The sequence below is a fragment of the Phyllostomus hastatus genome, unplaced genomic scaffold, assembly GCF_019186645.2.
Source record: "Phyllostomus hastatus isolate PE091 unplaced genomic scaffold, TTU_PhHast_1.1 phas_contig_113, whole genome shotgun sequence".
In the NCBI taxonomy this organism is placed as follows: Eukaryota; Metazoa; Chordata; class Mammalia; order Chiroptera; family Phyllostomidae; genus Phyllostomus; species Phyllostomus hastatus.
The window spans coordinates 13,364,806-13,392,530 of record NW_025333530.1 but is presented as its reverse complement, the minus strand read 5'-3'; the positions used below and the strand labels follow the sequence as shown (position 1 = coordinate 13,392,530).

The following is a 27,725-nucleotide window of genomic DNA, read 5'->3' as shown; positions in this document are numbered from 1 at the left end:
GCTTTGTTCTTCCTGGAAGGGGGGGGGGAGGGCAACTTGTATGGAAGGTAGAGGTCTTTCTTTTGAGTTTTCCAACTGATTCCTGGGTGTTTTTACTCCTCAGGCTGCCTTGCAACATGGGGTGATTGCTGGCCGCCAGGGATTTGGGAGCATCTTTGTGGTCGCCAGTGGCAATGGGGGCCAGCACAATGACAACTGCAACTATGATGGCTACGCCAACTCAATCTACACCGTCACCATAGGTAGTGACCTTGTGGTTCCATGTGACTCAGTGGTGAGGGAACAGAGTCTTGGTGTGTGAATCACTCTGTGGTGTGGGAACTGTGTACCTTGGGAGGGGAGGGTGTGACTCTGGTGAGGGACTGTGTACCTTGCTCTGCCCTAGCTCTTGTGTGTTTTTGGTGTATGAGCACGATTTTCTCTTCAGGTTCATATAGGTAGGAGGGACTAGCCCTGCTCTCTAAGAATTTCAGGACTTCCTTAGAAGTTACTATTCCCTGGAAACCCTTTCAGTCCAGCCTCTGGAGATACCCCACCCCCTTCCACCAACCACAGCTGGCTGGGCCTGTGTTCCAGCCCCTCTACTAGTAGGTCTGCTGCCCCTCACCTGTGCTCCCTTCCATGGTATTTGCTATCCCTGTTATACTTCTGTACTTACCCGACTCCCTTCCTGACTGTGGGCGTCTTGAGATCAGGACTGTCCTTTTCCATAAGGCCCGAGTACCTTGCACAGTGTGTGACTCATAGTAGATAATAAATGCTGAGGAAAATGAAGGTATGAGTGAATGAGCAGGTGCAGAGGTGGAATACCCCCAATTTTACTCTGGGGCGAACCTCTTAAGAGGATGATATATAGGGCACAGAATACCCTCTGCCACTTGAGTTTGCCTGCTGAGGTAAGGAGAGTGGGCACTCTGAGGCACTCGGGCCACTGAAGTTCTTTTTTAAACTCAGACAACCTCCAAAAAGATAACTCTGACATGATCAGGCTTTTATGTCAGCTCCCATTCCCCTTCCTCTGTCCCCAGGTGCAGTGGATGAGGAGGGACGGATGCCTTTCTATGCAGAGGAGTGTGCCTCCATGCTGGCGGTCACCTTCAGCGGTGGAGACAAAATGCTCCGGAGCATTGTAAGTACCTGCTGGGCCCTTCGCTCCCCACCCCTGTCCCATAATACCTCACACAACCATACTTATTTTTGTTCTCTGCTTCCCCAGCCTGTCCCTCTTCCCTAGCAGATCTGTATTAACCATGTGCTCGTGCTGAAACAGCAAGGCTGAGGGCCCTAAGTAATCTGTCAAATGGGTTTTACCTTTACAGTTTTCACTTACAGATTTCTGTATTGTTACAGGAACTACTCAGCATCACATTGATTAAAGAACTTCTTTGAAATGTCTTTCTTTAGTAGAATTTGGGCTTTGGATGATTTCTGTGGGCTTAAAAAAATCATCATTCCATTGCTATTCAGCCCTTATGTAAATACTGAGTTCTGCTCACAGTCATTATCAGGAGTAAAACTAGTGGTTGCGCTTATGGGGTGGGTGGGATAAGGAGTCCAAGGAATGTCTCTGTCAGCCCGAGACAACTCTTTCCTTGGAGTTAGAATTGGGGCCATAGCAAACAAGAGATTGGGTACAGAGAGGGAGTGGAGCTCCTCAGGCTATGGGAACCTTTACAGAAATTCAGGGTCTAGTGCATGCACTTGGCTGGCTCTGCTCCATCCCAGCATCTTCAAGCCAAGTCTCAACAGCTGTCATCCCAGAGCTCCCTTCCCATCCCTGCTGCCCATAATAGAATAAACTGGGGAGGGGGATCCAGGCAAGAACTGGGCTGGGGCCAGGTGTGTGAGATTTCTCCAGTGGCCAGGATCAGGAGGTCTCTCTGGGGCCACTGGGAAGTAGACTGCGCTGTGTGCTTCTGGGCCAAATTCACTTTCCAAAACTGAAGTTTTGTTTTGTCAGTAAATGACTTCTGGTTAACACAATGTTCCAAGGCTCTGGGCCAGTTGACCCCTGCCCACCTCCCTTCTACCCCAGGGAGAAAAGGGAGTGGACTGAAGTAAGACAGCAAGAAAGGCTTTGCTTAGCAGGCAGGGGTCTGGGTGTAGAAGGGCACTTCCATACCCCCTGGCCTCCCCAGGCCAGACTGGGCTAGGAATAAGAGCAAGAACAAACTGTGCTCTTCTCTCTGGCAGAACTCTGGGGACCTGCTCATCTGGCCCCACCCAGGAACCAACAGGGCTCCCCAGGCATAATTGTCAGCCTTGCCCTGAGGAGTCTGGTTTTTGTCCTCCCAACTCAATTCCACTGCTTATCCCCACCCCTGCCTTCCATCAGAACTGTAACTTGTCCAGAAATGAAAAGGGGGTTTGTCTTGCCAAGTTTCCATCTTTGGGATGTCCTTGCCTTGGAAAGCCAGTCTCTGTTGCCAGTCTCTGGTCAGTGACCAGCTCAGTGAAGCAGTCTCCCTGAGCGCAGGGTGTGCAGACACATGCTGCCCACCATCGGGCCACCAGCAGCACTTCCCTGGACTTCCTTGGGGGCTGCCTGAGGCTTCTGCCACCACAGACAAGTTCCCAGGCCTCCCGGCTACACACTAGATGCTCACTGTGAGACTGTTTCCTTAACAGGAAACAATCAGTCTGTTCCCCAGCACAGCCCAGGCCTCCCCCTCTCATTGAGATAACACCTCAGGAGAGTTTTCTTGTTTCCTTCTGGAAGTGCTTGGCATCTGAGTGGGAACTGCTGCTCCTGGCAGCCACTGTTACAGCGGGGAGGGAGGCAGTGAGCACGGTGGGGAAAGGGCAGCTCTGGGCAGTAGTTAGGACCCTGGTAGCAGACCCAGGAGAGAAACTTGGAAAAAGTAAAAATGGAACTACCTTTTGGCCCAGCGATCCCACTTCCAGAAATAGATTCTAAAAATCCAGAGACAATAATCAGAAAGAATATATGCACATTATTTACAAAAGCCAAGAGCCTGAAGCAGCCCAAGTGCTCATGAGTAGATGAGTGGACAAAAAGAAAGCTGTGAAATACCGCTTGGCTGTAAAAAAGACAGAATTCTTACCTTTGCTACAGCATGGATGGAAGTGGAGAACATTATGCTACTTAAATAAGCCAGACAGAGAAAGACAAATACCATATGATCTCATTTATATACAGCATCTAATGAACAAAATAAACTGAAGAACAGAATAGAAACAGAGGTATGGGCACATGGAACAGATTGACAGCTGTCAGAAGGGAGGGGGAAGGAAGAGACTGGATGAAAGAAGGGAAGGCATTAGCCAAAGAACATATGTGTATGACCCACGGACATGGACAACAGTGTGGTGATGGCTAGAGGGAAGTGGGGGCAGAGGCTGAGAAGAGGGGGGCAAAGGGAAGGAAAATGGGGACATCTGTAATAGTGTCAACAATAAATATAAAGTTTAAGAAAAGAAAAAAATTCTCTGGTCTTAACATTGGCACCATGTGCTAGAGCCAAAGTGCCACTGAGTGGAGCAGAGTTAGGCAGGGCCCTCATCAGCTAAAGCCTTTGTGGCTCCAGGGATATTTACAGCATAAAAAGAACTTGATGAGGGGCAGATGTCAATCTCTCCCCCTTAGGCAACTCTTCTCCTCCCCACTCCCACTCTGAGCTGCAGGCAGAGAAGCCTGGACTCATGGAAACCATACAGGAGCACCAGATGCAGAGCAGTGACACAGCTCGTCATGTCAGTTACCAAAGCCAGGGCAGGCAGGCAGTGTAGACACTGACCCTATACCAAGCCCATGGGCTGGGCAAGGGGACAGTCCCATCTCCCCGGGAACACATGCCCTTTGTTCACATTGATGTCATTGCATCTCCTTATCACTGAGCTGTGGTCCCAGCTCCAGCTGGGGCCAGAAGCTCCCCGACCACTTCCTCTCTGTCTAGTGTGGTTGTGGGGTCTGGAGGGTTGGGAATGGACTTTGGGATGGAGAATCTGAGGGTGAGTGATCAGAGCAGCAGGAGTCAGGATGCTGTCCTCTGCAGTAGGCCTCTCCCATGCCTCCACCTCCTTTCACACACAACCAGACCCTCATGAGCAACTCTTCAATTTGTATTCTCCTTTCTCAGCTCTCCAGGGATTCTCTTGTGAGGCCCAGAAAGGTTAAGGCTCTCCTTTGTCTTGACTTGCTGGTGGACCTCCCTCTGGTCAAAGACTCAGCTCTCACAAAGGAAGGGCCCACCTGAAATGCTTGTTCTGAGGACCAGTCTGTACCCCACCCTCCACAGCCCCTGTGAATGCAATCTCTAACCCAATTCCCCTCCATTTCACGTCCCAGGTGACCACTGACTGGGATCTGCAGAAGGGCACAGGCTGCACTGAGGGCCACACAGGGACCTCAGCCGCAGCACCTCTGGCAGCCGGCATGATAGCCCTCATGCTGCAGGTGCGGCCCTGCCTCACGTGGCGTGATGTCCAGCACATCATTGTCTTCACAGCCACCCAGGTGAGATGCTATCAGATAGACACGTGACCTGGCCCAGCCTACCCCAGAGTTTTGGTTCCAAGGACTTACACGTATTAGGAGGCTTCAGGCTCTAAATGTTCCAGGCGTTAGATGTCAAATCTCTCTGAGTTGCATGTGTACAGAATAGAAGGGCACCCCGTCAAGACCAGAGACCTAAACTCATTTGTACCTGTTCTGATGATGCCATTTTACCTACATAGGAGAGCTCTGGCTGGGCTCCCTCTCTGGAGCCTGTGACTCCTGTCTCCCTCTCTAGATGCAGGCCACAGGGATGGTGACATCATGGGGCTTTGACCTTTTGTCCTTGGGGAATCCATTCCCAGTGGCCTTGGTGGGAGAGTCTGGGTTGGCTTCAGCTGGCAGGGTGAGCAGGTAAGCCAGAGTTAGGTAGCTGAGGTCACTTTTGAAATCCAAGAGACTAATCAGGACCTCTGTCCTCTCAGTATGAGGATCGCCACGCAGAATGGGTCACCAATGAGGCAGGCTTCAGCCACAGCCACCAGCACGGATTTGGCTTGCTCAATGCTTGGAGACTCGTTAATGCAGCCAAGGTAAGCAGATGTTGGCAGGGCTGGGAGCCTGTGTGGAATGACCAAGGGAGGGGCCAAAAGCCTAAACCATTGCCTGGCATGTTATAAGTGCTAGTAAATGTTTATTCATTCACTTACCCCCATTCCAGCTGATACTGCTTTAACTTTAATTGAAGTTTCCAAACCATTTGCAGGGAGTAAATGGGATCTGAGTATATCTTGGAACTCTCAGGGTGCTCTGTTCTCATCTTCTACCCTGTACCCAGCCATTTCCTGTGGCTCCTTGATTTGGTGCCATAGGGAGCACTCCGTGGTGTCAAGCAGGAACCTCAAGGATGAAAGAATGTGATGAGGAAAGGAAAAATAAAGAGAACTGGGCCCTAAAGATCAAGTTGATGAGAGAGATTTCAGTCTTGTTTGTTCACCCACCATACCCCCTTTCCTTTAACAGATCTGGACATCTGTCCCTTACTTAGCTTCCTATGTCAGCCCCATGTTAAAAGAGAACAAGGCTATCCCACTGTCCCCTCACTCACTGGAAGTACTGTGGAATGGTAAGTAGTCTGCAGAAAGCGGGTTAATCTTGGGCTTGAGATTGGGGCGGGGAGATGGGAAACTCATCCTTCCTGGGTTCTACCCCGCTCCTTTAGGAGCTGAGCTCCAGCCAGACCTGTGGAGTTTTCTGTGACCATTTTAGGACATGTTGCTGCTTCTGAGTTGGCTGGCCCCCTGGCTGCCTAAACAAGACCTTTCTCCCAAGTTACTGGTAGTGGAAAGGAGCTGCTGAACAACTGACTGGAAAGGCTAGAAAGACCAGTGGGGCAGTGGGTTGGGACTTGGGGAGATGATGTTGAATGATATTCCTTTGAATTCCATGCTGAGAACTTGCCAGATAATTCTCTTCATCCCAGTAGCCTTTGGGTGAAGTGAGAATCGGGAATTTCTTCCTTTGATTCTCAACCTTGTTTAATGCAGAGAGTCACATGGGGTCTGCTGGGGGTGGGACAGAGGAGAGCATGATGTCTCCATAGACTGTAGTTACCCATCTGACCCCACCTCCATCTCCTCCAGGGTCACTGGGGTTGTCTGAGGTCTGTAAGTCAGGGATGTGGTTTTGTGTTGAGCACAGAGGTCGGGCACCTCCCCAGAAAAGAGGGAGCAGGACTGGGAAATTTATGCTAGCAGTTCATCTGTCTGCAGTTTCCCAGCATTCCCATGTGAGGGTTTCCCTACCTCCTGCTCCTTGGGGGACTTTCTTTTCCCTTCAGAAAACCTAACAGAGTTATTTGGTATTTTTTGTGAAAATTGAAGCATGGTATGTTTTGTACCCAAACTAGAACTATGTCCTCACTTTACCAGTCCTCATAGGAAGTGGTCAAACCAGAGCAATTACAAGAGGAAGAATGGCCCAAAAAGGGAGCTCGGAAAGGAAGGTCAGAAGCAGCTTCCCACGAGTGAAAGTGTCACTGGGAAGAATTGTCTCTTCCTAACCATGTCCAGTGCTTGCCCAGTTGCCTCTACTGGAGGGAAATCCATGGTGTAATTCACTGCAGTTTTTGTAACACAAGTGCTACCTTGGAAAGAGCACAAAGTATCAACCAAAGCAGAGAAGTTCAAAAATAGTCCCAGAGATGCAGATCACTCCAAACCCCCAGACTTTGTCTTAGAAACTTGTGTGTCTTGGAGATAGTGTACCTTTTAACTTTTACCTCCCCCCATGACTGCTTTCTGTCATTTAGGTAACAAAGTAACCCAAAGCCACATCTGTCAAATGAGGGCCTGACTTAGAGGAGGGTTAGGGTGCGTTCTAGCTTGGTCATTCTCTGCCTCTCATGAACCAGCAGTGTTGCCCCAGCATGTCTGACAAACTTCCCTAGGTATAGAGGCAACTGGCAATTGCTTGATTGTTGCTAGGAAGTACAAGAAAGAACAAACCGTCCTGGGCAGAGGAGACTGGGAGGTGGGATAGTGGAGAGAGAGGATGAAGCCAAGAGAGGTAGAGACCCTGGAAGTTTTGCTAATGGAGACTCTCATCAGTTTGGAGGACAGCAAACAGGACCCTGCTAATTTCTGAGGCCAGTGAAGATGCCTTCCGCTCTGTTGGGACTCGCTTAACCCTGAGTAGACAGAACAGAAGGTGCAAGCTTGTGTGTGTGTGCTTGGAGGGAATTGTGTGTGTGCTGTGACTGGGAATTGAAGGAAGTATGTCCAGTTAATACAGCATTGAGCAACTCAGTCCGAAGACAGGAAACCTTTTCCTCTGTAGCCAAACTGTAGTCTGTTCCCACCAAGACCAGGGTGATTCAGTGTCTGAGTGCTGGAAAGTGAACTTTTTGTAAGGTGGAGGGGAGCCGAACGTGGCTAAGACCGAAGAGGAGGTGAAACACCAGCAAGACTCGAGAGCAGTGGTGTTCGGCAGAGCTTGCTGCAGTGATGGATATGTTCTCTACCAGTGCTACTGAGTTCAGTGGCCATTGGCCATACAAGGCTATTAAACACTTGAAATGTGGCTAGTGTGACCAAAGTACTAACATTTTGCTTTATTATACTTAAATTTAATTAGCCACGTGTGGCTAGTGACTTCCATATTATTGGGCAGTGCAGCTTTTAGAGCAAGACAGGTTTTCATTTCTTCCTATTGCCAGGGGTGAATGGGGGAAAGAGTTTGGGGTCCCTGGGTTCCTTTGGATCTGACTCTGGGTCTAAACTCTCCACCAGAGAGGAGGAGGGAGAGTGGGGTTCAGGAGGACCGTCTCAAACACAAGAGAGTCTGTGTGTATTTACAGAAGATTCCCAAACACCACTCGCACTTATCCCTTCACCCTTCTTTGCTGACTGAGTGTGTGGCTGCCCTTCTGCCTCGGCAGGAAATCCTTGTTCCTTGCCTCCTTCACGTCTTTTCCCTCTCCAGCCCAGTCTTGCCTTCTCTCTACTGATTCCTTCTGCCTTCAGACATCCTTGGCTCACCCATGAGGAAGTAAATGAAAGTCCCTACCTCCCTTCAACCTGTAACTTCTTCAAATGAATTTTCAGATGAATTAAGCAATTGCTCGCTTTCATCACATACTCTCTTGACCACTGAAGCTTTACTTCATTACTCATGGTACCTCTTCTCCTATTCAGATCCAGGGGCTGGTTCGGAGTTCATCCTCCTGACCTTCTTGTTGCTTTGACCCTATTAACCAGGCCTTTGTGGCAGCCTCTCTCCTCCCTCAGCATCCGTGACCTCCTTGCTCCATAGCCTCTTCCAGCAGCTCTGCCCGAGATACCCATTTTCTTGTTTGCTTGTCCCACTGCTCCCAGCCAGCAGTGCCTTCTGGGCTCACTGCATGTTTCTTTACTCTCCCTTGACATTTTCTTCCTTGACAGTGCACCTGGTTTTAGGACTTTAGCTGCCACCTCTCACCAAATAATTCCTAGATGGAAATCTCTTATTCTGATCCCTTACCAAGGAGAAGGATAGAGATTTTCATAGCTTCCACAAGATGATGGGCAAATAAATCCCTGGGATGTTCTGGTCAGAGGGTAAAAGTTACCAAAGGCCAAATAATAATAGTAAGATAATGATCAACTAAGATTTGAGTGCTTTTTATGTGCAAATACTGTTCTAAGTAATAACTCATTTAACATATTACCTCATTCAATTGTAGTAAAATATGGTAATTCTAGTGTTCTCATGTACATGACCACCCAGCCCCTATGTAGACCAATAAGAAAAAGCCACTGTGTACACATGCTGATGCAGACAAGCACTCACAGGGCTCTTCTGGGTCCCAATACATTCCACAGTGTCCTGTTGCTTCCTTTCCATAAGCCCCTTCTGTCTGGTTCATACTGTCCTCCAACTGTGCCATGAATACTTTCCTTCATCTTTCTACTTCTCAGTCACTGTGTGCTGTTGGGTATTCCACCAATACATTACATTAACATATACAAAAATTTAGATTTCATTATCACCTCTCAAAAGCAGCTTGCTTTTCAAGTTTCTCCCATTTCTGTTAGTGCCATTACCATTCCCTAGGCTCCCAGACTTGAAACTCAGGGGTTTTCAACCCCCAGGTCTTCCTCTATCCTGTCTCCTACAATGTAGTCTGCCATTTGTTTCCCTGAAATGTCTTCATTCATCCTACAAATATGTGAGACCTGCCTCATCCCAGGCACTGTATTTTTTGAAAGTTTTATTCATTTATTTTTAGAGAGAGGGGAAGGGAGGGAGAAAGGGAGGGAGAAAAACATCAATGTGTGGTTGCCTTTCACATGCCCCCAGCCAGGGACCTGGCCCCCAACCCAGGCACGTACCCTGACTGGGAATTGAACCAGCAACCTTTTGGTTCATAGGCCAGTGTTCAATCCACTGAGACACACCAGCCAGGGCAGGCACTGTATTAAGCTTTGGTGATTCAGACATAAGACCTGATTCCTGCTCTCAAAGAGCTCACAGTATAGTAGGGAAGACAGTCCACTCTGCAGATAGAGTACAGTGTCATAAGCACTGCCACAGAGATGATATGAGCATCAGAGGAGAGGTGCCTCCTGCCACCACATAAGCTAGCTGGGAAAAAAGGTGACCAAAGAGACATCCAGGCAGCAGGGCATCACATGCAGAGTCGATGGACCCCTCAGGGAATAGGCCAGTCGTGTGGTATGGCTGGAGCATGGGTGAGAGCAGAGGAAGGCCTGAGGCTGTAGCAGTAGTGCCAGCAGCACATGTGCCACGGTAAGGAGCTCGGACTTGATCTTGAAGTCTGTGGGCAGCCTTCAAGATAAACTGTTACCAACTGATGTAAGCAATAAGGAAGAAGGAGAGCAGTCAAAGAGACTTCCAAGACCTGTCTTTCAGAGATATGTATTAAGTCTTTACTGATGAAGTGATATGATACCTGGGCAGTCTGTTAAAAGAATCTGGGAATGGGAAGAAGTGGGGGCCATTACTGAAATAAGATTGGCTGTATATTCATAATAAAGTTAGATGTTGAAAACATCTGTTCTTTCTACTTTTACATATGTCTGAAATTTCCTATAATAAAATTTCTATATAAATGTGTATATTTGTGTAAGTAAATATTATACATATACACATATATCTTTTTAGTACATATAAAGATTTCTAAGTTTTTAGCTTGGTTGACTGGTTAGATGGTGATGCCAGCAGATGAGATTAAGAATCCAGAAGGAAGAACAGATTTGGGCAAGGGTTGCTGAGCATGAAAAGCAGGAAGAGAATTTTGGCTCTGCCATGTTTTAGGCTTCTGTGCATCATCTAAAGGTTATATCCAGGAAGCAGTTGAATAAATAAATTTGAAGGTTTGGACTGGAGGTAATGATTTGGGAGTTACCAGCATAAAAATGGAAGAAAAAGGTCTGGGAAAGATTGGTGGGTAGATAAAGGATAAAAGAGGACCTAGGATGCAGCCAACATTAAAGGAGTAGACAAAGGAAAGGAGCCTTTGGAGAAAACAACTGAAAAGAGATGTCCTGAGAGTAGGAGAAAGATCAAGAAGACAGTACCACAGGTATCTAGGACAGGGACAATGAGAAAGAGCAAGCAGACAGGGCTGAAGGCTATCCCTGGGTTTATCAAAGATGGCATTGAGAGGTATTGTTTCAGTGCATTAATAGGGGCAGAAGTTAGATTGCAGTTGGTTGAATAATTAATGGGGGCAAAAGATTTCCAGTTAAAGATAGCAAATTGAACACACACTTTTATTTCTGGTTTCTCCCAAAACCTCACCAAAATAAGAATAAAGGAATAAAAATGGTATGAGCACAAGGACAAAGAGAAGGAGAGACGAGACCACAGCAAATGACATATTTCATCACATCTTTTGGAAGGTGGAAATGAATGGAGAAGTGAGCAGGGCTAAGAAAATTACATAGCAAATACCCGCAAGGGTGGTACTGAGAAACAAGCCCATTCACGCCACAGAGTCCCAAAGGCACAGGACTTGGAAGCCTCATGTGCTACAGAGGACCGAGGTGAGGTATGAGAGACCGAAAACAGGGATCAATTAAGAGGTAGACTTTTAAGGACCTTTTCCCATCATTTGCAGCCAGGATCTGGCCCATTCCTTATGTGGGCAGAAGTTGGGAAGTTTATTCTCCAGAGCCAGGGACTCCAGGGACAGCAGAAAGTGCAAGACAGGGAGGATACAGAGTGGGAGACCCTACCAAGCAGCCGCTCAGATCCCAAGGCACTGGCAGCCAGGATATTGGCAGATTCCTCTCTGGGGAAATGGAATAATCCCTTATCAAAGATTGATAGATACTGATATGAGGGCCCCTCCATAAAACAGTCCTGTCCCAGTTCAGTTAACTTTAAGGAAGCCTACCAATTGAAAAGCTCCACCCATGATTAGAGCTTCTAACTGGCTTTTGAAGATCATATGGATAACTGGCCATTTGAAAAAATGCTCAAAAAAAAAGAAAAAGAAAAAGAAAAAAATGCTCCAAATACCTCCCAAATTCCAAGGAAAATTATTTTCAGTTGATAAAGCCCCACCTAGCTAATACTCATATGGAAAGGTAGAGCAAGGATGTTTTCAGATGAGAAAGTATTTCTTATGCTTCATTTCTCTGAAAAAACTGCTAAAAAATGTGTTCCTCTATAATGAAGAGGAAACCAAGAAAAGGGTAGAAAGAAAAGCAAGGAGGGAAGGAGGCAGAGAGAAAGGGAGAGAGGACAGAGAGGAAGTAAAGCCCAAGTCAGAGGTAAAGGAAGGTCCTAACCCAACAGCCGTGCAACAGATAGAAATGGGACAGAAGGTTCCAGAGAGAGACTCTCCAGGGGGACACTGGGGCATTGCGGGAGCCCCTGACTTGTTTGTTCACTTGAAGAATAGTGTCCATAGAAGTTAAGTGATCTTTTGTGCAGTTTGGTAAGAAGTAGTGATAGGGACATGAGTTTAAGTAAACTAAAAAAGAAGGCAATTATTAACTCTAGAGGGAAAAACAAATTGTTCAAGGAATGAAATATAATCATTGTACACTACTTGACTAAATTCTATATATTTATAAGATCATGGTATGGTAAAGAAAATACTGATCTAACCAAAAGTTGTGATGTACTTATTTTAAGAAGGGAGAAGAGAGGGCAAGTTAGGGGGAAGATGGGGTCTTGGTGGTAACTCCTTACCTGCTTAACCAAAAGTCGATAAATGATGCCTTTATTGATAACCATGAAATAGACATTCATGCTTATTACCTAGAATATGAAAGTAGATCCCAGAAGAAAACCACTAAAAGCAATAAAAAGTGTTTACTTCTAGGGTGTGGATGACCAAGGTGATGAGGAACGGGATAGGGAGCTGCTTGTTTACATTATAAGCATCCCAGAACCAGTTTACTTTTCCCCCCACTGGTCGCTCCAGTTTTAATACATGCATCATAACAAGAGAATCAGCTTCTCATTTGTACCAGCTTAATTCCAGAGATGTTACTGCTGTATAGCTCTATTTTCTTTACCCACTGCTTTGGTGTGTTGTTATAAATAGTACATCTGTTGTTACAAACCCAGTAATACACTGTCATGAGTACTTCACCTTCTGCAGCCATGTTCTCAGTGCAGTACAGCCTTGCGCCCACTGACCTCCTTTATAAAGCATATTCCTGTGTACATTGTGTACACATCATTGTATGTAATTGCTTCCTAAATCAGTTCAGAGAATGAAATACTATTCATTTAAACTGTCTTTTGTAAGGACACAATTACATTTATTGGTGCTTTCTTTTTTTCTTTGAATTTGAAGGAACTTCATTTAGTATTTATTGTAAGGAGTGTGCTGGCAACAACTTCTCTTAGTTCTTGTTTATCTAGAACTGTCTGTTGTGCCTTCATTTTTGAAGAATAGCTTTGCAGGATTATGGGACTCTTGATTGATAGCACTGCCTGTGAGATTGACCAGATCTTGCATTTTTTCAGAAAGTAGCCATTATAAACATGTAAAAAAAGAGATGAGAAACCACAATTAAGAAGTGAAGAAAGGTTTGATGATAATGTTGCATCAAATAAAAATACCAATAAAATGATAGAAATTACACAAAATGAACCAAGTAGAAGTTCTGTAGTTGAAAAGTATGACTAAAATGAAACATTCACGGAGTGCTGGCCAAGATGGAGGTATAGGTAGAAACCCTTTGCTTCCTCTCACAACCAAAAGGAGGATAACAACCAATCTAAAATCAATAAACAACCAGAAGCACCAGAAAATCAAACTGCATGGAACTCCGACAACCAAGGAATTAAAGAAAAAATCAACCAGAACAACCAGACCAGTAAGGCTGACACCACCAAGCAGGTGACTCAGAAAGACCGCGGGGAGGTGGCTGAGGGCCAGGGCTGACTGCTGAGCTTGGTGGAGCTGTGCAAGAGGGACTGACTTAAGGGGGAAACTGAGACTCAGAGCTGACTGTCGGCTACGGCTGGGATTGCCACAGTGGGAGACACTTCCAGTCTGACTCAAGAGTCTGTTGGAAAGTGCACTAGAGACCAGCAGGCAAGCTGCATTGCTCCCTCTCTGGCCCCTCCCCCATAGGCAGCACAGCAAAGAGGGTTGCCCTGCCTGGGTGAACACCTAAGGCCCTGTCCCTTACAACTTATCAGGTGCACCAGGACAAAGAAATATGGCCCAAATGAAAGAACACAGCAAAACCTCAGAACTAAGCAATGAGGACATTTGCCAATCTCACTGATGGGGAATTTAAAGCCGTGGTAATCAAAAAGCTCACAGAACTGATTGAGCTTGGTGGAAAAATGAAAGATACCCAAAATGAAATAAAGCAAAATATTCAGGGAACCAACAGTGACAAGAAGGAAACCAGGATTCAAAGCAATGATTGGGAACAAAAGGAAGAAATAAACATCCAACTATATCAGAACAAAGAAACAAAAATTAAAAAAAAAATTGAAGAGAGGCTGAGGACACTCTGGGACAACCTGAAACGTTCCAATATCCAAATTATAAGGGTGCCAGAAGGAAGAGGACAAGAGCAAGAAATTGAAAACTTATTTGAATGAATAATGAAGGAAAACATCCCCATTCTGGCAAAGGAAATAGGCTTCCAGGAAGTCCAGGAAGCCCAGAGAGCCCCAAAGCAGTTGGACCCAAAGAAGAACACACCAAGGCACATCATCATTAAGTTACCCAAGGTTAAAGACAAAGAGAAAATCCTAAAAGCAGCAAGAGAAAAGAAGACAGTTACCTGCAAAGGAGTTCCCATAAGGCTATCAGCTGATTTCTCAAAAGAAACCTTACAGGCAAGAAGGAGCTGGAAAGAAGTATTCCAAGTCATGAAAGGCAAAGACCCACATCCAAGATCACTCTATCCAGCAAAGCTATCATTTAGAATGGAAGCTGCAGATAAAGTGCTTCCCAGATAAGGTCAAGTTAAAGGAGTTCATCATCACCAAGCTCTTATTTTATAAAATGTTAAAGGGACTTATCTAAGAAAAAAGAAGATAAAAAATATGAACAATAAAATAACAACAAACTCATAACTATTGGCAAATTAACCTAAAAGAAAAAACAATGAAAACAAAAACTAAGCAAACAGCCAGAACAGGAACAGAATCAGAGAAATGGACATCACACAGAGGGAGTTCAGTGGGGAGCGGGAAGGGAGGAATAGGGGCAAAAGGTACAAGGAAGAAGAAGTATAATTGGTAGGCATAAAATAGATGGGGAAAGATAAAAAAATGGTATAGGAAACAGAGGACTCAAAGAACTTATATGTACAACCCATGGACCTGAACTAAGGGGGGTGGGGAATGCTGGAGGGTTGGGAGGCAGGGTGAAGGGGGGGTAAAGGGAGAAAAACTGGGGAAACTTTAATAGCATAATCAATAAAAATACTTTAAAATAAAATAAGGGCCCTGGTTGGTGTAGTTCAGTGGATTGAGTGCGGGCCTGCAAACTGAAGCATTGCTTGTTCAATTCCCCAGTCAGGGCACATGCTTTCTCTCCCTCTTTCTCCTTCCCTTCCCCTATAGATAGATAGATGATAGATAGATAGATAGATAGATAGATAGATAGATAGATAGATAGATAGATAAAATGAAACATTCACTAGAGGGGCTCGATAGTAGATATGAATTGGCACAATTTAAAAAAGGGAACTTGAAGATAGATTGATAGATATGCAAGCTGAAGAACAGAGAACAAAAAGACTGAAAAAAATGAAGAGAGTCTTAGAGAAATGTTGGATACCACTAAGTGAACTAATATACATGTAATGGGAGTACCCACAAGGAAGGACAGAGATGAACAGAAAGATAGTCAAAGAAATAATGGCTGAAAACTCCCCATATTTGCTAAAGAACACCATCTACACATCTAGGAATCTCAAAGAACTGAATTCCAGGATAATTGTAAAGAGACCCACAGACACATCACTGTAAAAATGCTAAAAGTCAGCCCTGGCTGGTGTGGCTCAGTGGATTGAGCACTGGCCTGCAAACCAAAGGGTCACTGGTTTGATTCCCAGTCAGGGAACATGCTTGGATTGTGGGCCAGGACTCCAATAGGGGGTACACCAGAGGCAACCACACATTGATGTTTCTCTCCCTCTCTCCCTCCCTTCCCCTCTCTAAAAATAAATAAAAATTTTTTAAATAAATAAATAAATAAAATGCTGAAAGTCAAAGACAAGGAGAAAATTTTGAAAACAGCAAGAGGAAAATGACTCCTGACTTATAAGGGAAGCTGAATAAATAAGCTTTTGACTTATCAGCAGAAACTCTGGAAGCCAGATGACATTGGGTATGTTCAAACACATTCAAAAGTTCTCAGAGAACCAGTTTACTATTAAAAACCATGTGCATTACTGTTGTGATAGAAAAAAAAAATGGTAGGATGAATGGGAGGGTAAAAAGTAGAGATAGTGAATATAGATATCTTTTTCAAGAAGTTTTAACAGCAAAGAAAAGGAATATCTAATACTTATATAATCTTAACATTTACTGGGTACTGTTCTCTTTTTTAAAAAGATTTTTATTTATGTATTTTTAGAGAGAGGAAGGGAGAAAAAGAGGGTGAGAAACATCAGTGTGTGGTTGCCTCTTGCACACCCCCTACTGGAGTCCTAGCCTGCAACCCAGGACTGTGCCCTGGCTGGGAATGGAACCAGCGACCCTTTGGTTGACAGGGCAGTGTTCAGTCCACTGAGCCACACCAGCCAGGGCTGAGTACTATTCTAATTATTTTATGATTATTAACTAATTTATCCACTCTGTGAAGTAAGTATTGTTACTACCCCAATTTACAGCTAAGGAAACTAATCCAATTCTCATAGTTAGTAAATGAGAGTGGGATTTGAACCTAGGCTGGATATTTCCAGAGTCCCATCTCTTAACACTAGGTAGAAGGAAGTGAAGAGTTAAGAAAGGGTTTATTTGTTCTTGTGTTTTGTTTTTCACTTGTAGTAGCAAAGACGTAAGCAAGAGGATCTAGCCAAGAAAAGGGATAATTGGGCTGATCTAGATTTGGACTTCTGCCAGATAGTTACTGTGAGAGGAAAAGAAAGCAAAGAGAGGCTGAGAGGGTACATAAGAGAGTGTTGGAGAGATGAGCTGTGGGGTCTTAGCTGGTTTGGAAGGAGGAGCTTGATGGATTTCTTGAAGAGCAAGACAATGAAGGGATTAAAGAGGGAGTAATGGAGGTAGAGGGATAGGGTGTTGCTTTCAGAGAAGGTGAGACATTGACTTTGAAGAGTTTACAGATGGAATTAAAGAAAATACACCCATGCACATATACATGCACAGAGAGAAGTCCAGATGGATCTCTACCAACATGTTACCAAGAGTTGTGAGAGCTTTATAGTTGTCATTTTTGCTCAACTACTTTTATTTTGAAATAATTTTAGACTCACAGGAGGTTGCAAAGAAATGTTTAGAGAAGTTCCAGGTACCCTTCTGTTTATGTTAATGTCCTAAATAATTATAGTACAACATTAAAACCAAGAAAATGACATTGGTGAGATCCAGAGAGCTTTCAGCTTGTTTGTATCTCACCAGCTGGACCTGCACTCATGCATGTGTGCAGCCTCACTATGTGTTGCCATGTGTAGCCATGACCACTACCAAGATGCAGGACAGCCTTGACCGGGCCACCTTCTGTGACCACACCCACCTCTCTGACCTATCCTTAAAGCCTGGTCTCCATCTTTGCAGTTGTGTTATATGTGACTGTTACATAAATGAACCATACACTATGTATCCTCTTAATTTTGGCTTTTTATATTCAGCATAATTTCCTTGAAGTTTCTTTACTTCAGTATTTTGTTAAAAAATTCTGTAGGAAGCTTGTTCATTTCCACCTCTGCCTTTGTACCTGCCATTTCCCCTTCCAGAATGCCCTCTGCCATCCTCTCTACCAGTCAGCACTCATTTTCTTCTTCAGAGCGCCTCACTGCTATCTGCTGAACCCATCGGACATCTCTGTTTTAGTATGAGTTATGTGTACCTCATGCTGTATCATTTTCCACCTGCATGTAGAAGGCAGAGACCATGTCCACCCTAGCTTTATATTTCCAGCATCTAGTACATGCCCGCAATGTAGGAGGTACTTGGTAAATTACTTTTTTGGATGAATGAGTGGTTGAAGTCCACAATTTGGTTCTTATACTGTGTCTTTGGTGTTGTCTTCCCAACTAGACTCTAAAGTAGATTGTAAAGTACTTGGGAGCAGCCACTGCATTCCACTTACTTGTGCACACCAGGCCCCACTCAGAGTTGCCGTGGCTATTCCTTTGTGGCCTCAGTGAGCATGCACCTTGTGCGTGCTGGGATGAAGTAAGGGTGTGTTTATGGGGCTGGTTTCCCAACCACCCAGCCTGACCTCCTACAGTCAGCAGGATGGACCTGGAGATGTCGGGGCTGAGGACCCTGGAGCACGTGGCAGTGACAGTGTCCATCACCCACCCACGACGTGGCAACTTAGAACTGAAACTCTCTTGCCCCAGCGGCATGATGTCCCTTATCGGCCCCCCCCGCAGCATGGACTCGTACGTATACCTACCTGTACCTTCTGAGCTCTCTTTTCGACAAGGGCCTTTTCGAGGAATCGAGCATTGGACACTGGTGCTGTCCTAAGTCACCATGGCACCAGCTGGCTTTGGCAACTGCAAACCTTTTGTTATAGGTTCAGTGTGAGGACTGACAATGTGCTAAGCACCTCACTTTACATGTATTTTCTCTAGTCCTTATATGAACAATGAAGAGTAGCCTTTGTAACTGCCTTTCACCAATGAGGAGATAAGTCACCAAGCTAGTAAGTGCCTCAGAAAGTAACAATAAACCTATCTGCCTGACTGCCCAGGCTGTGCCTGCCCCATATTTGCTCTTTCCACTAGTACATTGACATAAGTCCCCCGTCACATGAGATCTCAGGGCAAGGGGCCACACGTGAGGACCCCTCATGGCACCTTCCGAAATGGCTGTAGCTCAGGCAACAGCTGCTACATTTTCATGGCTACTACAGTAAAAAAAGAATGTTTCTGGGCAACAGAGTCAGCCCATGAAACGTTCTCCATGGCTCCCAGGTCTTCTACTCTGTTCTTTCCCTCAGGGATCCCAATGGCTTCGACGATTGGACCTTCTCCACTGTGCGATGCTGGGGGGAAAGGGCGAGAGGGTCTTACAGACTCATTGTCAGGGATGTAGGTGAGCCTGCCCACCCTCCTGTCAGGGCCCTGCCTTGCATGATTGTCATCTGGTTGCTCTGGATCTGAGTCCCCACAGAAACTATCCCATGTGGAATGTATAGGGTTGCCATTGGGCCAGCAGGGTAGATACCAAAAACTAAGCCCTATTCAAAAAATGGGTGCTGATGTCTGAAATGGTTCATTTATACAACTCCTGCCCTTGGAGAAGTGGCTGATCCATTTTTCCTCAGGATAGCAATGAAAATTCCTTGTTGAAACCACATTTCAAGTCCTTTCCCATATAACCATCCTTTGGCCAGCCCTGGTAGGCAGATGAGGGCAGGACTGGTTTTCATCATTATTTTTGAAAAACAGGCCCACCTGGAGGTTTGAAGTGACTTCTGTAAGGTGACAGAGTATTTCAGTGAGGAGCCTGGAGATTGAACCCAACCCTCCCAACTTCCCATCAAGTTAGGTATTCACTAGACTGGTGGTTTTCAAACATTTAATTTAGTAGGAGACTTTTCCCCCCCTAGCAAAATCCCTGCTGAAACCCTAAAATATGGAAGAGATAAAGGCAAAACTTCTGTGCTTTGGAATGTCACCTTTCAACCTTTCCCTTTCCACCCTTGAGTGGGGCCTGTGAGGCAGACTGTCAAACCCTAGGCTCAGTGGGACACAGACAGCTCCTGCAGCAGACCTTGTGGTCTGGTCCCTTGGAGGGGTGGGCGTGTAGAGCAGGCAGGGCTTCTACTGTTTGCAGGGCCAGTAGAGGGCATGACTTAGGGACCACCTCACTTGCTGCCTAGGAGATGAGATGCTCCCGACTGGCACCCTACGGCAGTGGCAGCTGACCCTGTATGGCTCTGTGTGGAGTGCAGCAGACATCAGAGAGAGACAAAGGTAGGTGTGGACACATGTGTCAGAGGGAAGGCAGCTCATGGGGATGGGGAAGGAGGCCACTTGGGGCATGCCACCTCTCTGGGAACCCACAGAGTGTCCTCCCCTTTTTGTCATGGGGCTTCACTCTCTTCAGCTATAAGCAGAGAGGGTGGGGAAGGGCTGATGGTACCAAGTTCACCAGGGCAACCCTGCCTCTTTTGTTCTCCACAGACTGTTAGAAGGTGCTATGAGCGGACAGTACCTGCATGATGGCTTCACTCTGCCCTGCCCTCCAGGGCTGAAAATTCCTGAGGAAGAAGGTTACACCATTACCCCTAACACCCTCAAGGTACTAGAGCTAATAAGACTCACACTAGAGGCAGGGGGAGTGTCTTGGGGGAGTTTGTCCTTGGTGGGATACTCCAGGTGATGGGGAAAGAGGTGTGTGAAGACTGGGGCACCCTCTGCTAGCTAACTCTCAGAGGGTGTTTGTTATGTAGGTAGGTGAGTGGTTTGGGCTGGGAGACGCAGTCCCCAGTAGGAGAGAGACTTTCAGAACTCATTGTTCTGGGCTAAGCAAGGCTGCAGGCTTTGGGAAACTGTCCTTAACTTAGGTGGTGGGCTTTCCCCCCAGACCCTGGTGCTGGTCGGCTGTTTTACCATCTTCTGGACTGTTTACTATATGCTGGAAGTGTACCTGAGCCAGAGGAACGTGGCCTCTCACTCAGTTTGTAGGAGTGAATCCTGTCGCTGGCCCCAAAGAAGCCGAAAAGCCAGGGAGGAGGGGACAGAACTGGAATCAGTGCCACTTTGCAACAACAAGGATCCAGATGGAGTGGAGACAGAGCATGAAGGCCCTCCCCCTGCCTCTGGTCTCCTCTGCCCAGACCTGTTAGATCAAGGGGACTGGAGCTGGTCCCAGCACAGGAGTGCCCCAGACTGCCCTCTTCACCACCTGTCTCCAGACCTGTTGCAGGGGAAGGAGGAGCAGGTTTGCTGACCCAGTGCCTGACAGACTCAACATGAGACAGGCTCTTCCTTCCCCAGTTTTGGGAAGTTTGGAAAGCTGCTCCGAAGTCCCAGGAGCCCTGGAGAGAAGGCATTCCTGATGCTTACCTCTGAAATCCAAAGGCTCTAGAGCACCCTCGGACTGCTCAGGGAGGGCCAGGGCTTTCTGAAGGTACAAGTGGCAGAGGAATGGCGCCAGAGAACAGTGTGGCAACAGCCACAGGATCTTTCTCTAGCCGAACGGGGGCTTTGGGTGAAAAGGCCTTAGACAAGGGATTGGCCACCATCCCCTGTTGGGCAGGCCTCTGTCCTCATTTCTGTGGGGCAAGTCAGTGGTGTGGGCCATAGGGACCCTCCCCCATGCACACATGGTGAGATGGTGACATGGCTGCCACGACCAGAAGAGCATCTCAGCAGAAACATCGCTGGAGTCACTTGGGAAGAGAGCTCAGAGGTGAGGCGGGGAAGAGCCCCTGGATGTGCCTGTCCTTCTAATGACCCAGCACCTGGAAACAGCAGACTTCTCCTCTCCCTCACCTTCCCGCCTAAGCCTGGACCTTGCACAGACTGGTATGGCAGTCGGCCCTCAGCCTGGCACACTGCCCTAAAAGCAGCTGCCTCCATTTCTCCTCATCAAAAGCCAAACAGGAAAGTACTCCTGACTCCTTCCCTATCACCCCCCTCCCTTCACCCTGAAGGGTCAGTACGATGCTCCTGGCAAAGCTGAGAGTGGGCATGGCCCCCAGGGGTGTGCTGCTTCACTAGGGGAGTCTGCACAGGACTGTGACAGGTGCCATCCACTGCCAGCCCCAGCCCTGGGACCACCCTATCTTCCTCTGAAAAGTGCTCAGGGAAATGGCCTTACCCACCTGCAGCCAGCCATCTGCCTGACAGGCTGTGACTCTTTCTTTCCATTCTGGGCCTTCTCCCCTCTTCTAAGCTGCTTAGTTGATTTGAATTTGTTTTTAACACTCAAGATTTGGTTTTCTCTTTCCACAGCAACTTTCGTTGAATTTTTTTCTGCACAGCTTTTCCAAAATAAAAACCCTCCACACAATTCTGCTGCTCTCCATCTCCTTTTCTCTGCTAAGGTGAGTTGCCAAGTCATTCTTCCTTTCCGGCAACCCCCAAGATCCACTCTCCTCTTCCACTTTCTGGTCTTCTGAAAGAATATGACCCCCTCCCTGCTCTGGAATCCTAGAATGCAAGGGGTTCTTCAGAGGACATTGGCCAGGACCGTGCAGATGGTCCTGTCCCACGCTCCTATTTCCCAGAACCACACAGAAATGACTAGGGCAAATCAAACTCTACCAGGCAGGCCTGAGAAAAGATTAATGTATATTTTTTTCCTTTTTGAATTTCAACCCCCAAAATATTCCAGCAAAAATTGGAGGGAGGTTGGGCTGGGTCTCCTTCAATGGGCATGTGCTGCCAAGGAGGACAGTGGATGTGCCCCACACCTAGGCCGCCCCCAGCCCAAACCCTCCCTGCTCATCCCAAGATGGGGATAGACAGTAGAGATGGTGAGGGAGCTAGGAGGAGGTCCAGGGAGCAGTGTTTGGGGTCAGAAGTCGGGCTGAGGGGTCAGGGGGAATTGCCCAAGCACAGTCCCCTTTGCTCAGTGATGGACCCTCTGAGCCTGGAAACTTGACTGGGGCTGAAGAACTACACTTGTGTGGGTAAGGTGGGCTAGGCAGGATGGCTGCAGCCAATAAGCTGGGGAAGGGCAGGGCTGGGGGCTGGCCCTCATCCTCTAACTGATGATCTGCCGGGGTCTTCCGTAGCCAGTCATGCCAGCCTGGGAGGCTCCTCTGTTGCTGCCCATTTGTAAGCCAATGACGTGTTTTCCCTCCTGCAGCTGGCTGTCTGTGAATTCCCTCTTATGCTCCTGGGCTTTCCTAGAAGAGGAGGAATCGGGACAAAAACTTGCCAGGACTGGGTGTTTTTCACCTGTTTTTTCTTCACTCTGTTACTTCCTAGCCTGATCCCTTTCACTTCTCTTATTCATGACTACCGTGCCCCTCAGGCAAGGGAGACTGGATGAGCACAGTAGGGTAGAAAGGAAGGAGTCAAGAACTATTAGGGACCCATTTCCCCCTCTCAGAGACCTTCATACCTTCTAGCTATTACACTAACAGCTTAGCCCAAGCCACCTCCCTTTTCACGCAGAGACCCAAGTGTAGAGTAGCTACATACTTCATAAACCAGCTGGGATCTCCACGATAGTGCCCATCATTCTTGGTTACTGCCAAGCTACCCAGGGCCATCAGGGTCCTCTGCACTGCTGCCATGTCTTTGCCTGTGAGAAGAAAGAGGAAGGGCAGACAACCCTCAGGACTGTATAAAGAAGACTCCCAGGGCAGGGCCTGATCCCACTTCAGAAAAAGGGCCAATCAAAGGCACAGGTTATCCCAGAGTCAAAGGGCCCAGAATCAAGGGAGGTCCCATGGTATGCCCTTGTGAGTGTGGCGTGGTCTTCCTTTGGCATAGCCCATTCCTGCTATGCACACCCATCGTTGGGGTCATTTCTTCACCTGCCTCCTCCACCCCTTTCCTTTGTACCTTCAAAGAGGTCAACAGTCTGGAACATGTCGGTCTTGGTGACCCCATAGTCCTCAGCTGCCTTCAGGAACTGAGCCACCTGCTCCATCTGCTTAAAGACCATGGAGGGTGGGTTCTCAGGCACCTTCACTGGCTTGGAGCCATCAGGATACAGGCTGTTCACCAGCTTGCTCAGAATCTGCCGGGCATACAATGCAGCTTGGCACTTGGCTCGGGGTACCTGCCCCACAACTCTGGCAGGATGGCACAGCCCCAAACCCCTTCCCAGAATGCCACTCACCACACCGTTCTTCAGCCAGACCTGGAAGCCCAGGCGCCCACGGTCTGGGCGGCCCACATCAGGGCCACACTGCACTATGATCCATTCCACCAGCCGCTCCTCCAGCTCCTCATCATACTTCTTCTCAATTTTGGATTGCACTTCACGGCTCATGCCATAGGAAGGTCCCTTGTTGGCCATGTTTGGGGAGAGCTTAAGCAGCAGCAGCCAGGTAAGAGAGATCAGGGGGTTAGAAAACAGCTTTGCTTTCACTTGCATTGGGAAGATCCAGTTTTGTGGTCCCCAGCCACTCTAGATGTTTGTCTTTCTCCCCTTGCTCCCTGATTCCATTCTCACAGCACTGCTCATCTGGGCCAGGCTCATCCAGGCCAGGCTCATCCCCTCAGTTGTAGGGGCTTCTCCAAACTTGGAGACCAGAGGAATAGGAGACCAGATCTTTGGCAGTCTAGAGCAGGACTCAGTGAACATTTCTGAATATGACCAGGGCTCAGTATTTTAAGCTTTGCAGGCCATATGGTCTCTGCCATTGTCCCACAAAAGCAGCCTTAGACAATACATTAACGAGCACAGCTTTGTTCCAATAAAACTTTATTTACACAGACAGCAGGCTCCATTTAGCCCATAGGCCAGTTTAACAACCCTCAATCCAAAGCATTCTTTCTTTGCCAAGAGTGGCCATAGAGGTACTGGAGAGGCCTTCTGGAAGAGGCTACATCCCACCACACCCCCTAAATAAACCCACCACACCGCCTAAATAAACCAGCAGGAGTCTGTCCTGCTACACATGAGGTGGTTTACTGACTGTACCTCAAGTTATGGAGTTGCCTCCATCTTTTACTTCTCCCCACCTTTTTTCTCTAGCCCAGAAGCTGGAACTCCAAAACTCTAGTGCTTTTCCAGGTCAGCTCAGACTCTGACCTGCAGCTGAAGAGGCTCAAACTTATCCATCCCTGGCAAGGTCTAGAAGACAGCAATTCTGGGAGCTTTTGGCCAAGAAATTGCATTTCCTCAGGGAAGTCAGATGAGATGAGATGAGATGTGAGGGAGAGAGAGAGAGAGAGATGTACTGGTATACCCATGGACGCCCCCTTGTGCCCAGCCTCTCACCACTGCTGTAACTTGAGTAATTTAAGAATCCAGAGTCCTCCAGGGAAATCGGAGAGCCAAGAATCTTCCTGTCCAGACAAACAGCAGCTGCTGCCCTGAGGACCTGGGGCTGGTCCTGCTCAGGAGAAACCCACTAATGGAAGGGGAAGACTGCACGAGCAGGGCCAGAAAGGTAGGGTGCTGGGCAAATGTGGGTATGGTTGCTCCAGAGGATCCTAACCTGGCCACAGGGATCACCCTGGGGTGGTGCCTAGAGTTCATCTGAAGAGGTACCAAATGAGGCCATACCCGTCACTGGCCTCAGAGAGGTCAAAAGTTGAGAAGCAGAGGACGGTCTGAGGATGAAGGTAGTTGGCATGTTCCCCCAACTCCCGCTCTTGTAGGGAGTTGAGACCCTCTCCACACCCACTGCTGTGGGAAGCAGAGTAAACATCAGCACTTCATGGCCATCCCAGGTCTGCTGCCAAACTCCGTTTGCCCTTCCCTTCCTTTCCCCACGGCTGACAACTTTTCTGGGCTCCGGATCCCCACCTGCACAGTGAGGTTGATGGTATCTACCTCAGAAGACTGTGAACACTCTATGAGATGCTGTCTGTGACAACCTAACATTCCTGTTCCCTCCACAGGGCTCCTCAAAACATCAGTCTTTTGCCTCCCAGGGCTGGTCTCCTGGAAGTGGCCTGGGAGAGCCAGCCCCTGGCTGAGAGGTAAAACAGAGTAAGTGTCCTTCCCACTCCAGCCTCCACCCCTTCTCCAAATCACGCCCTGAGAGGGCAACCAAGTTTGAGAGAAAAAACACAAGATGGATTCGGCTAAATCTAGAGGCTAGGCAACTCACTTCTCTCTGGGTCTGTTTCCTTATTTGTAAAGAGAGGCAGGGCTACCTCTGAGGACAGGGTTCTCTGAGCACCCTCCACCTCCTCCCACTAGTTACAAACAGCAAGCTCCCTTCCCCACCCCGCTTCGTGCCTCTGCAGTGCTCCCTCCTCACCCAAGTGCTCCTGGGCAAAGCACAGTAGTCAGAACCTACCAGTCAGCAGGGGCAGGTGACTTCAGCTTGGCCTGCACCCCTGCTTCCTTCCTCCCCACCTCAGCTTCACTCTCCATCCTGGAAAGTGGCACATCTCCCTGGGGTCCAGGCACCCAGACTGAAGCAGAGTGCCCCGCACCCCCAGCTCTCAGTCCCAAGAGACCCAGAACACACAGCCCATGTATCAAGGCTCACAGTGGCAAGGCCACAAAAACTGCAGCCTCTAGATCTAGAGACAATATTTGAATTTTGATCAGAACGGTGGGGGCGGGGTGGGGATGAAATGCCCACACCTCCAACCCCACCCTGCTCCCTCCTGGAGAAGCGCTGGACAGTGCAGAGTTCCAAGAAATCCCTCCATGGCCTCTGATAAAGACCTCCCCAGCCTCAGCTTGGAGCTGCTGTGGAGAAGGGGGAGGTGCTGCAGAGGGTCAGGGGTACCTCCTACCAGCAGGGACCTGGAAAAACTAGCAGAACCAGGGGCCTCTCCAGGATTGCCGTGCCCCCTCTCTCTTCAAAATAAAAGACAGCAAGTAGGAGGGAGCACCTGTGGATCTCAGGTGGCAGAAGACATGGCTCATCTAAAGTCCAGGGACAGAGAACAGCTGTCCTACTCCCTGCTACTCTTTGAATAGTAACCACTGAGGGGAACCAGCCAGACCCTTCTGGAAGGACCCAGGGCTCCAGGCCTGCCCAGCTCGGACTGAGCCACTCAAGCCATCAGTTGAAGCTCCTGGCAGTGCCCAGCCCCCACTCCTCTGCCTATAGTGAGGTGACCTCCCACTGTCAGTGTTTGGAGGGAGCTGTGTACTCAGAGAATCAGCTCTCTCACCTATCCCTGTGCCCTGCCACCCCTGCCTGTTTCAGAATACAAAGGCTTGGTGGTCCTTTCCACTGCCTCAGGGGCTGCCCAGGGGCTCTGCCATGCTTCTCAGGCTTTGGGGACCCAACAGTGGGATACTGCTCTCCAACACTGCTGTCCTCACGCACCTCTCCACCTTCTTGGACATCCTCCTAGACAGGCAATGGACAATAGAGCCCGAGTCTAACCCGACAACACTCTGATCCTATCACACACCCTCTCGCCCCAGTTCACTTTTCCGCTCAGTCCCTCTTCAACAACCAAGTCATTCTGGGCATTTCAATGGGCCCAAAGCTGCCCTATTTTAGCAGTATGAGATTCTACTAATCCCATTCCACCCATCTGCTAGGACCACCTCCTCATCTGGAGACTAGTAATGCACACTGAGGGTGGGCTCCCCCAGTCCTGCCTGTAATACACCCACTGCTCATGTCAAGTTCCAGCCCAACTTCCCTCCAAGCCTGGGACAGAAGCACTTACAGGGGCTCCTCAGGGCTCGCAAGAAGGAATCAGTTCTGCCTGGACTTGGACAGACAGGATGGGCGCTGTCTGGGTGAGGGGTTTAAAGGCCTGCTGCCGTGGTGACGTCAGCTTCCCCCCTCCCCCTCCTCCCACGGTCCCCTCCCCGCCAGAGGAAATGGGCTGCGTTCCCCACCCCCAGGCCCCCCAGTGACTCCATACAGGCTCCATATTTGGGGAAAGACACCAAGTTGGAGCAGTCTGCCAGGCCTGCCTGAAACATTCTCTGCATGCTTTGGAGATGGAGCGAGTGGGGCGGGGCTGTGTTGCTGGTGGAGAACCAGTGGGAAAAGCCTTTTATGGACAGGACCACGAAGGTTTTCCCTGCTGTCTGGACTTAGGGCTGCTCCTTCGTCACTGTTCCCTGCCCACACCCCCACCCCGAGTTTGAGGGGAAGGGAAAATTCAAGAGGGTCTGGCCAGAGAGAGGAAAGGAGCTGAGGATGGGGTGGGGAGGGAAGGCCCATCCTTCAGGTTTATAGGAGACAAAGCAGCTACCCTCTCCTCCAGGGCTTTCAGCTCTCCTTGGATTTTTACTGAGGAATGACTACATGCCAGACACTTTGCAAATGTTCTCATTTAATATTCACAGCTTCACTATGAGAGCTTAATTACCACCCCCACTTTACAGCTGAGGAAACTGAGGCTAAGAGTGCATCTTACCCAAGGCCACAAGGTGAGTTGTGAGTGGCAGAACCTGATCATCCCTGCAGACCCACCGTTTCAGCTGTACCACCTAGATTGGGTTGAGAACTTTTAGTTGGGGAGAGTCTTGAGTTACATTTAGTTGGGGATGAGAATTAAGGGTTCAG

General features: G+C 48.0%; 2 protein-coding genes across 4 annotated transcripts in view; one reads left to right on the top strand and one right to left on the bottom strand.

Annotated features, from left to right (window-relative positions):
- PCSK7 (proprotein convertase subtilisin/kexin type 7) overlaps positions 1–21,610 on the top strand; it is a 34,487-nt gene extending 12,877 nt beyond the window's left edge. For all 3 annotated transcript variants that reach the window (XM_045836754.1, XM_045836761.1, XM_045836768.1), the window contains 10 exons: positions 104–242; positions 1,029–1,129; positions 4,310–4,477; positions 4,942–5,049; positions 5,480–5,582; positions 17,868–18,024; positions 18,588–18,682; positions 19,473–19,566; positions 19,777–19,894; positions 20,180–21,610. In XM_045836754.1, the coding sequence (XP_045692710.1) occupies positions 104–242; positions 1,029–1,129; positions 4,310–4,477; positions 4,942–5,049; positions 5,480–5,582; positions 17,868–18,024; positions 18,588–18,682; positions 19,473–19,566; positions 19,777–19,894; positions 20,180–20,545 (1,449 nt within the window). In that variant the 3' untranslated portion in view covers positions 20,546–21,610. The remainder of the gene's footprint in view (positions 1–103; positions 243–1,028; positions 1,130–4,309; positions 4,478–4,941; positions 5,050–5,479; positions 5,583–17,867; positions 18,025–18,587; positions 18,683–19,472; positions 19,567–19,776; positions 19,895–20,179) is intronic.
- Positions 21,611–21,874: 264 nt separating this feature from the next.
- On the bottom strand, positions 21,875–26,986 carry TAGLN (transgelin). The gene is made up of 5 exons (XM_045836782.1): positions 26,875–26,986; positions 23,396–23,587; positions 23,116–23,293; positions 22,750–22,852; positions 21,875–22,451 (listed from the first exon to the last, which is right to left on the bottom strand). The coding sequence occupies exons 2-5, from the start codon at positions 23,573–23,575 to the stop codon at positions 22,307–22,309; spliced, it is 606 nt and encodes a 201-aa protein (XP_045692738.1). The 5' UTR covers positions 23,576–23,587; positions 26,875–26,986; the 3' UTR covers positions 21,875–22,306.
- Positions 26,987–27,725: the final 739 nt, after the last annotated feature.